The 11,086-nt window shown below is 40.2% G+C and overlaps 1 protein-coding gene across 1 annotated transcript in view; it reads left to right on the forward strand.

Moving 5' to 3' along the window:
• Positions 1 to 11,086, forward strand: part of ADGRD1 (adhesion G protein-coupled receptor D1) — a 505,347-nt gene that overhangs the window by 33,590 nt on the left and 460,671 nt on the right. Inside the window, exons 5-7 of the mRNA XM_056820949.1 lie at positions 1,932 to 2,111; positions 6,949 to 7,203; positions 10,163 to 10,251. Coding sequence (XP_056676927.1) covers positions 1,932 to 2,111; positions 6,949 to 7,203; positions 10,163 to 10,251 — 524 coding nt within the window. The remainder of the gene's footprint in view (positions 1 to 1,931; positions 2,112 to 6,948; positions 7,204 to 10,162; positions 10,252 to 11,086) is intronic.

Genomic DNA, 11,086 nt, shown 5'->3' on the forward strand with positions numbered 1-11,086 from the left:
ATGGGCTCTGTTTTCTGACTTAACCATATCGTCTCCTGAGTTTTTGACTTTGATGGAGTCATTTGTTGAATTGAATTCTCCCATTTGTGCAGAGAAGGGTGCTAATGGCAACAAAATTAAAAAGTATGAGTTTTTTTTCCTTTGGCTGTTTTCCCATCTTTCATTCCAGCATCCATTCCCTTTCCCCCTTTGCCTATTTCCTGGATGCCTATGCTTCTAATATAGCTAGCTACCTCAACTGGAAAGAGCCCAACAAAGTGATCTCCATGATAGTGTTAGTTGATAAAATCTGAAGGTTACTTACATTATTCCTTTTAGGGATATTTGCATTTTAATAGTAGACTCTTGAAAGTCAAAAAAGCTTTTGGACTTCAATATATGTATAATGCAGTTGAATGACTGCTGGAATATAAGTCCAGGTCAATTCTGGATTCCATGCCCAAGCCAGCTATGTGACCTTGAATAAGTATCTTCACTCACTGCCTGTTCCCTTCCTGCTCCCCACTCCTTCACCATGCTGGACTTCTGTTTCCTTATTTTAAGACAAGAAAGCTGGACCAAATTATGCCATATTGTCTCTCTGTATAGCTGGCTCTACTTTACCCTGGCCATTTTCCATTTTTCCTTCTGTCCTTTTGATTGCAAGTCCATTACCCTATTCACCATGCCATACTTCCTCTAGGCAGGAAGGAAATCTAGGACAAATCTTATGGCCCTTATTTATCTACATTTCTTTGGTGGGAAGAATCTGGGAGGAAAGGAAGGGGTTCAGTTTTTTCCCATCTTCAGTGATTTCCACAATCAACCTGTCAACAAACATTACTGACTATAATGTGCCAGTCATTAGGGATACAAAGCCAAGAAATGAAACAGTCCCTGCCCTTGAGGACTTTACATTCTTTCTAAGAGTAATGGGTTGATTTCTCTCAATTTGGAGTATTAGCTGGAAATACTGGCTTATGGATCTCAGAGGTCTTCTAGTCCAAATTTCCCATTTCTCAGAGGAGGAGAATGAGGCTACCCTAGAACTGTATTGGCGAACCTAAGGCACACATGCCAGAAGGGGCTGTTCCCCTTCCTCTCTCCACCACACATTAGGATATTTCTCTCTTGTTACCCACCCCTCTGTCCAGCAGCCCATTGGGAGAGTGTCTTTCCTCCCGTTTCTGAGGTGGTGGTGGGGATGGAGACTCACATGCAGTGTGAAGGTTGTAGTTTGGGCATTCAGTCTTTAAAAGGTTCACCATCACTGCCCTAAAACCTGGATCCTCTAACTCTGGGTCTAGATTACCTCTCACTTGTTGGTATCAAGATGTCATAGACAATAATCAGCTAAAGCCAAGAATGATTTTTTTTTTTTGCTTAAAGAACTTCCCACTCTTCTGTGATCTCTACATTCTTTTTTATCTCCTGAACATCTCACCTAGTACTACTGCTTTTGGCAGAGGCAGGATGACATTTTGATTTTACTGAGAGGAAGGAGTCAGGAAAGCCTGAGTTTAAGTCAGTCTCAGCCACATAGCAGCTGTGGAATCTTGTACAAGTCACTTAATCTTGGTCTACCTCAGTTTCTTCAATTATAAAATGGGGATAACAACAGTTTCTACTTTTCAGGATTATTATGAGGATCAAATGAAATGTCTGTATAGTGTTTAACACCGTCCCTGGCACAAAGTAGGCACTATATAAATGCTTATTCTCTTCCTTTTCCTTTCCCTACTGCATACAGAAATAGTTGGATCTGTGTTTTCTAAATGCCAATTTGGCAATTCTGTGGAAGATGTCTGAGAGAGTTGAGGGACTAGAATCAAAGAGATCAATTAGGAGTTCATTTAGATGAAAAACAAAATAATAAAATGTGTACCATGCCTAATTACTGGCCCTTTCTATGTGTCATTGATAACTGAATCTCATGCCTTTCCCTTTCTCAGGTGTCACATTTTCATTTTTCTGGAAGATCCAGGGAGAGCAGCCCAGGACAGCCCTTCCAGCCTATGGTGGGCAGGTTATTTCCAGTGGATTTAAGATCTGCTCCAGTGATGGCAAAGGCTCTGTGGAATTTTACACCCGTGAGAATTCTATGAAGTGGGAGGCCAGCTTCAGCCCACCAGGTAATTCAGATTCATTTCTGTTGTCTTCTACTTGGAGTCTATGAAGGGGAAAATCTGGCTTGATAGAACCCCAAATAAAGAGCAAATTTGCCATCTTCAGACAACAACCCTTAGACCCAAGGTTGTTTGGTCTGGCCACATATGACATATTAATGTGTTGATTTTTTTTAATAAAACCCTTATCATTTATCTTAGAGTAAATACTATATATGAGTGGTAAGGGCTAGGCAAATGACTTGCCCACAGTCACACAGCTAGGAAGTCTGAGGCCAGATTTGAACCCAGGACCTCCCATTTCTAGGACTGGCTCTTAATCCACTAAGCCACCCAGCGGCCCCAAACTTATTGATTTCCTCCTTTCCCATAAATCATGTATAATTTTAAAAATGTGATTCTATAAGAATTTATTAATTATTTGTCATGTGCTGGAAACTGAGGTCTAGAGAAGAGAAATATTTCACCTATAGTCACTTAACTAGTAACAAGAATAGCAGAGATTTGAACCCAGATTTTCTGACATTAAGTTTTGAGTTCTTTCTAGAATTCTGTGCTAAGATGGCCTTAGGACTGAGAAACCTTTTATAAAGGAGATCTCTTGATAAAGCAATTCCTACCCCAAGGAACTTCTGTTCTACTAGAAGGTGAGGGAGGATACAACTTATGCAAGGATAAGTAAACACAAAATTCATAAAAATAAATATAAAATCATTGACAGGCAGGAGAAGAATGCCAACAACTGGGGAGGGAGGGAATCACAAAAGTCATTTAGGATGCTGAAATGAGCTGAACTTCGATGGGAGTGACAAGTTCTAAAAAGAGGAGGCAAGAGCACTTAAGGTGGCTCAGTGGACAGAGAGCCAGGCATAGAGATGGGAGATCCAAGGTTCAAATCTGACCCCAGACACTTCTTAGTTATGTTACCCTGGTTTACTTAACCCCCTTTGCCTAGCCCTTACCACTCTTCTGCCTTGGAACCAATATTAGTATCAATTCCAAGACAAGAAGGTAAAGGTTTGAAAAAGAAAAGAAAGAAGCATGGCATTGGATTTAAACGACTTGAATTCAAATCCTAACGGTGCCATTAATGAGCCATATGACTTTGATCAATGTACTTAACCTCCCTTGGTCTCAGTTTCCTTATTTATAAAATTAGGAGATATTACCTCATGCCACTTTTACTATCTTAAAAAAGGATGACTTATCAAGTCATTTTCAGCTTTAAGTCCATTATCTCTTGAGGGAAAGAGCCAGAATATTTCTGGGATGGGAAATAGGCGATGCAGAGGAAGGGAAGTACATGATGGAGAGTAATAAGAAACTATTCTAAAAAGGTTAGTCAGAGCAACATTACATTGTATTTTATCATAGAGACTATTGGGAGCCATTGGAATCCCTTGAGAAAGGGAGTTTCATACTTATTCTTAATTTTGTAATAATTTTAAAGTTGATCATTGATTTTCTGATATTTATTCCACGTGATTCACTTATCCAAAACAACACAGTCAAATCAATCCTTTTCTAATTTCTGTCTTTGGCTAGTTTTGTTGCTCCAGTTTTTGTAGGTTGCTCTCATTAGGGGTGAGTCATTTGGCCACTGCTCTTTCCATAATTAAATGTGTATTATTCCATTGGCTTTCCTTGTTGAATTCCCTTTCTGGAACAGTCTATGGGGACATGCCCTGGGAGGTCATGTGCAATCTTAGGGGGCAAGAAGTGATGGTGGTGGTAATAGGATAGGAAATATTCTTCTGCCAAGTCTTGGCTACTGTGCTCCCACGTAGCAATGGGACCAAGAAGGCTTCATTGAGGAGCGCCTGAGCTAAGCCTTGAAGAAAGACAAAGATTCTTAAAACCAGTGATAAGGAAGGATTGCATTTCAATATTTCCTTATAAACTAGGCGAGTCATATTCATGGTCCCAGTGGTTCAATGATTCAGGCTCTTGAATAAATTCAAGAAAACATGGAATCACAGAGACCCTAGTCAGAGCTATGATGATGGCTGATGACTGGGAGGGCTTCTTCCCTGCTTCTGGACTTTGCCATGCTCTAAAGATCCTCAGATACTTTTGCTCTATTCCAAGAAACTTTTTTTAACTTCCTCTATGTGATGAAGAGTGATCCTGGCAGCTGTACACAGTCAACCCCAAGATGTTTGGGGCGTAGGGGTGGAGATCAACCTTACATAACTCCTCATTGGCAGGGCAAGTTGTTCAAGAGCTTCCACTGCCTGGAGAGGGTGAGTTGGGATCAGATAGGAACTTTAAGTAGTAAAAATATATATATATATATATATATATATATATATATATATAAATAATTTGTTTCTAACAGTAGAAATTCCAAGGGTTCCAAATTCTCTTCCTCCTTCTAGCCCCTACTCCACTCACTTAGAAGGCAATTACTATGTCAATTCTACATGTGAAATCATGTAAAATCTATTTCCATATTAGGAAATTGAGGGTTTAAAATAAATGTTATCAACATCCTAGCTGTTCTTAGAACAGGGCAGCCATGGTTTTGCCTCAGGGCACTAGATGGAGAGGACTCTATGATAGTTCTTAACTCTTTTAGTAGCATAAAAACAACTGAGCTGAGCATCTAGTTGGCACTGCCAGATGGCATGGTGCAGGAGTATATTTTTTCTTTATCTCTTCCCCTCAAAGTTCACCCTACCATCAGCTGCTGTACCCCATCCCCAGCCCCAAGTTGCCTCTCCAATATCAGTGGGTCTTCATCTATGGGAACTGGTGTTATTTCCCCACCTCCCAGTTGAATTTATCTTAAAAAGTTGCTTGGAAGAAGCTTTTTAGCATTGTTCGCCTCTCCCCTGACCCCTTACCATTTTAAAAGCTTGTTCCAGGGGCTAAAAATACAAATTAAAGCCCTGATACATTTATAAACCATGGCGATGAAAGACTACATTTAAGAAAATAGAAATGTGACAAAAATTATGAAAACATTTCTCCCCCTACAGATACTTTTTAAACAGCTCATTTATTCTAACTCTATTTGTATGTGTAACTATGAAAGCCAAGATTCTGTTAAGATAGGAACTTACATTTCATGTTGATTGGTGTTTGCTTGCAAAATTCAGATTATTTTACAGCATGGGGGCATACGAAGGCTGGATAAAGCATGGGCCTGCTGCTATAAACTCTTGTTTGTTCACCAAATAGGTTATTATTATTCCCACCTTCAAATAAGGGGGCAATTATGCCTTGGACCTACTTGGGGTTGAATTCTCTTCAGAGGCTCAAAAATGACTATAAAGTTGCATAATACTTAGCCAGAACACCTGATGTAATTGCTTTGCAATTTAAAACCATTGGCAAGATGACAGATGGCACTTGCCTCATTTGGCTTTTCCAGAGCTGTTGCGTTCTCCCCAGCAGTGAGGCCATTATGATATCCTCACATCATTGTTTTACAAATGCATGGAGGTCCTGCACTAGGGAAGTGGCCCCAGAAATCCAAGGCTCATTCTTATTTGTGAGCCCAGTTCTCTCCCAAGAGAGGAGAAAGTTACAAATGTTTATTGGGAATGGCAGGGAGTAGAGGGTAGAGATTGGCTTTACGTAACTCTCTGTTGGCACGACAAATTGTTTGTGGCCTTCTATGTCTTGGAGAGTGAGAATTGGGGATGCAACTTGTACTTCCAGTACTCAGTCCAGTTCCTGGCATTCAGAAAACACTTAATATATACTTTTCATTCAAGATTTTAGAGAGGCAGACCTTCTAGGAATAAGGAGACAATCTCACTGTACTTCCCCCTGGTCACACCAAATCTAGGATATTGCATCCATGTGTGGGCGCCATTATTTAAGGAGTTGTTGATAAGCTAGAGGGCAACTAGGATGATGAAGGCCCTTGAGTGTGTGGCATATATAAATAAAATACTGGGAGCGTTAGACCTGGAGAAAAGAAGAGAGGGTGAAGTGGGAGAGGGGGAGGAAGTGGGGGTGGCATGACCGTGATAAATGTTTTCAAGTATTTGAAGGGGAAGAAATATTAGCTTTATTTTATTTGGCCTCAACAGACAGAATCAGGGGAAATAGGGGGAAATGGCAAAGAGGTGAACTGAAGCTTAAGGTCAAGAAAAATTTTCCTAATAATATCTGTGTCAAAGTGAAATGGACAGCCTCAGGAGGTTAGTGAATATCCTCTCATTGGAGATCTCTAAGCAGGGACTAGGTGACCTCTCTGGCATTTTATACCAGACATTGTGGGTTAGATGGCTGAGATTCTATGATTTTTTTTTCACCTGTGCTCAGTAGCAAAGAATAAAATCACGGCACCACCAAGGATACTTATTGAAACTATTTTGAGTTAGTTAAAATATACTTGATTTAGAAATAGACACAGGAATTGAAGTTATTCCCAGGGAACTTAGGAATGACTGGAGAAGAGGAACCTAGAGGGGATATCCAGTTATATTTGAGTATTTGAAGGGCTGTTACGTAGAATATGGATTTTATTTAATGTCGACAGTCAGTGGGCATCTAGAAAATGGTAAGGAGAAATGTTCATTCTGAATTCCTTTCTAAGAATTCAAGCTCAAGTTTCCCTGGGAAATCAGATGTGTTTTGTTCTGAGTAATTGATGTGGACCTACTTGCTTGACCTCAGAGAACAGAGGTATCAGATATAAAGGCAGATTTTGAGTCTGTGAAAGAACAGCCTTCTTAAGGGTGAGAGCTGTCCAAAATAGACTGCCATAGAAGTTGGTGAATTCCCTCTAGAGTTCTTCAGGTGATGCCTGGATGGCCCTACCCATCAAAGATATGGTGGTGAGGCATTCTGATTCTGTGTTTCAGTGATCATTTTTGCTCTTTTCTAGGTCCCTATTGGACTCATGTCCTGTTCACATGGAAATCCAAGGAGGGCCTGAAAGTCTACGTCAATGGGACTCTGAACACCACAGATCCAAGTGGGAAAGTGTCTCACGCCTATGGGGAGCCCAACGTCAACCTGGTGATTGGCTCTGACAGAGACCAGCCCAAGAACTATGAGAATGGAGCTTTTGATGAGTTCATTATCTGGGAGCGAGCTCTGACACCCAGTGAAATCAGGATGTATTTTACAGCTGCCATTGGTCAGTGAGAGTATGAAGCACTAAAGGGGCTACTCTTTAAAGCTTCTGATACAACCCCCTCCAATACTCTTCTCTTAAAAAACCACTACCACAGCCCCAAACAACAAACCATTGCTTCCTCCTCCCATATTGATCTGATTCAATGATGTAGGGGGTTAAAATGTACACTAATAAATGGAGTCATTTTCTAGAACATCTGTTCCTGAAGATAGAGAGGTTAAAGATTTGCTTGAATTGCAGTATAATTTATGTTCCCAAACTAATGATCAGAACTTCTAGCCTCATTCAGTATTCCAACCTCTGGATAAGACAGACTTTGGTTTCTTGTGTTGGGAAGCAGTGTGTTATTGTAGAAAGAATTCTGGCCATCCCATATCTGCTTCTTATTTCTGCTTCTTATTGTGGCCTCAGTTTCCTCTTTTGTAAAATCAAGGGGTTGGACAAGATGATTTCTTAGGTCCCTTCCAGTTTTAAATTGCTAAATCGGCTCTCTGGTTTCCAAGATTTTTGTTAAACAAATGCTTGTTATATATAAAACAATGCATTTAATGTAGTTGGAATTAGAGAGTCGAGTCGACATTTATTAAACTGCCACTCTGTGCCAGCCACATAGAGCTGGGGTGCAAAGAAAGGCAAAAGATAGTGTGAACTCTCCAGGAGCTCACAGTCTAATGGGGGAGATGACATGAAAATCATTATGTACAAACTGAAATGGCCAAGAAAACCCCAGCTTGGGGAACAAAGCATTGGACACAGCTGGAAAACGACTGGACTGAAATAGGTTAAATTGTAGTTGATTCTAGAGGGAAGGCATTAGCATTACTTTGGAACCAGGAGGACCTGGATTCAAGTCCTGCCTCAGACACTAGTTCCCTTGACATCTCATTGCCCCAGGTAGTTTTCTAAACTATGAATTCCAGAGAGGGTTCCAACTTGCATTGACAGATTTTGGAGTTCTCCATAGCAATGAAATTATTGATTTAGTCTCAAATTCAAAAATCTATGTACTATGTTAACAAATACTTGTGGAATTAAATTAAATTGGGCTTTAGGGTCACAAAAATGAAATAACATCACAATCCTGGCCTTGTAGTGTCATAGATACAGAGGAGAAAGAGACTTGTGGACATCTTTTCCGACTCCCCCGTTTTGTAGATGAGGAGACAAAAGCTCCATAGGCTTAATTGACTTGCCCAAAGTTACTTGGGTAAGTGGTCAGTGACAGAGCTGGGATTCGAATGTGCATTCGATGACTCCAAATCTATGACTTTTCCCACCATGATAAATTGCCTCTCAAGGATTGTTGTATGCTATGGGGAGTGTGGAGAAGTTTACTTAATGCCCACTATATTCAAGACCTTTTTTGGATGGACTGAGAAAAGCACTTAATGATTATTTGCTCATTGACTTACTGACTTAAGAAATCAATCCACAAGAATTGATTAAGCATCAGGAAGCTGGGTGGAACAATGGATACAGCACTGGGTTTGGAATTAGGAAGACTTATCTTCATGAGTTCAAATCTGCCTTCAGACACTTACTCGCTGTGTGACTCTGGACAAGTCACTTAACCCAGTTTGCCTTAGTTTCCTTATCAATAAAATACGCTAGAGAAGGAAATGTCAAACCACTCAATTATTTAAAAAAAGAATTTATTAAACACATAGTATATGCTAGGTACTAAGCTGGTTTCTGAGGATAGAACGGCATAGAGCAGATAATCCCTCCTCTCAAGGAGTGTACAATCTTTTGGAGATATAATGTATAATAAGGCATAATATAATAACATAAGGTATAAGTGGGTACAGGTATAAGTAAATGCAAAATAATTATAAGGTAGTTTAAAGCAGGAGGGAGCTAGCAAGCTGCAGGGAAAGTAGGTGATACTTGAACTGAGTCTTAAGGGAAAGACAAAATTCTGAAATATGGATATGAGGATGAATTGAAAAACAGTTCAGTTGAGTGACTAGAATTAGAATTAATTGAAAGTCAGGAAACTTGTGTTCTTCATTCCTGATCTTCCCCTTGCTTATTTTTTGGATTAATTGTTTCCTTTTGGCATCACAGAATTTGCCTCATAGAGTAATAAATTGAAAAAAAAAACAATAAAAGGTAATCTAGTCCAACCCCCTTGTTTTACAGGGGAGGAAATGGACATTTAGAGAGGTGAAGGGATTGTCCTGATGTCACAAAGGTAGTATATGCCAAAATCTGGATTCAAACCCAAGTAATGGGATCATAAGAATTAAAGGTAGAAGGAACCTCAGAAGACTGTGTCTAGTTCAACTTCCTCCCTTTACAGAGGACCAGAGATGTTCAATGATTTACCTATGGTCACCTAGGAAGTAAATTTGAACCCATGTCCTCCAACTTCAAATCTAAGCCCTTTTCCCAATGAATGCCTTTGTCCACTGAGTCCTGGACCTTATCCTCTAATGAGGGGTGGTCTGAGGAGTTAAGATATTAGAAGAAAGGTGCCTTATAAGTCCATGGTGTCAGCTTGCTTGAGATTCAGAGAATGCTGTCTTAAGATTGAGCTATCTATCTCTTGTATTCCCATGCTTAAAAGTCCCAAATAAATTATGCTTCTCTAATATTTTCAATGTTTTAGTTACATTAGAAAAAATTGCTTTTGTATCTGGTTGTTGTAGAGACCATAACAAACCCTTCTTTCTATAACATCACCAGGCCCAGGGCTATCATAAATCAATCCCTTTGGTTCAGAGTAATGCTGCAAGAACGCTCTGTAACTGATGGCAAATGCTTGTTATTCATCCCTTTCTCTGGGCTTTACTGCTTTGCTATGGAGGAGCTCTGTCTCCTGGGAAAATCCAGGGGGAACAATTGGTGTCTTAACCCTCCAGGGGTATGGAAAGGGTTGGGTGCCTCATGCCCCTTGGGAATGGGGGCTCGAGACACTCCTTCATCCCCTCCAAGATATGAATGCTTGTTCTGTTAGCCAGCAGAGCAGGCTGGGGTGGAGGTCAGTACATTCTTTCAGGATGTATTCAGGGCATCATGGGACGAGGGGCTGCAGGAGCTGGCAAGGTATAATGATGTCATTTCACAGACTTTCTGTGGGTCAACAAACATTCCTCCTTTCCCTCCTAGCAGCCTCTAGGGCTTCAGCTGATGAGAAGTAAAATCTGCAGCTCAGCCTGTGGGTGGATGGGGAGGTCTGGGAATGAGAAATTTTGCTGGAGAAAAGGCAGGCACATTTAAATCATGAGTAAAATAGACACAATCTCACGTCTTCATCTTCTCAGTTAATTGGATAGTTTGGAAGTTGAGCAGAGTGGGCTCCCCCTCGGCAGGAGAGAAATCAAAGATTGCTAGGGTTACAAGGGACTTCAGAAGTCATAGTATATAAATCTAGAACTAGAAGACACCTTAGAGGTCCTCTGGTTTAATCCCCTAATTTTACAAAGAAGAAACTGAGGTCTATAGAAGTTAGGAGCCTCAAGGTTCCACAAGGGGTCAGGAGCAAAGCTGGGATTTGAACCCATTTCCTCTGACTCCAAGTTCAGAGTTCTTTTCTTTGAACTATGATTGCTATCAAGTTATTGTACCTTTAGGCAGGAGGATGCCCTATCCATTCTAGGCCAACACCAAGTTTTGGCAACAGGTCTGAGAAAGAAGAGGCCACCCATCTTTCCCAGTTCCTTCTTGCTGTGATGTGAGCTAATCTTCTTTAGTTCTTTTCTCCTGTGAGAGGGAGAACATTTGGTGACTATCCTCTTTATATTAAACCTTGATACATTTGATTGCTGCCCAATAAATATGTCATATGACTGATTTATTAATATATTATGCAAAAAAATTAACATAAAATAATATAATTTATCTATCTATTATAATTTGTGTCTTGGGTGAAATTCCATTA

The sequence above is a fragment of the Monodelphis domestica genome, chromosome 3 (assembly GCF_027887165.1).
Source record: "Monodelphis domestica isolate mMonDom1 chromosome 3, mMonDom1.pri, whole genome shotgun sequence".
Taxonomy (NCBI): domain Eukaryota; kingdom Metazoa; phylum Chordata; class Mammalia; order Didelphimorphia; family Didelphidae; genus Monodelphis; species Monodelphis domestica.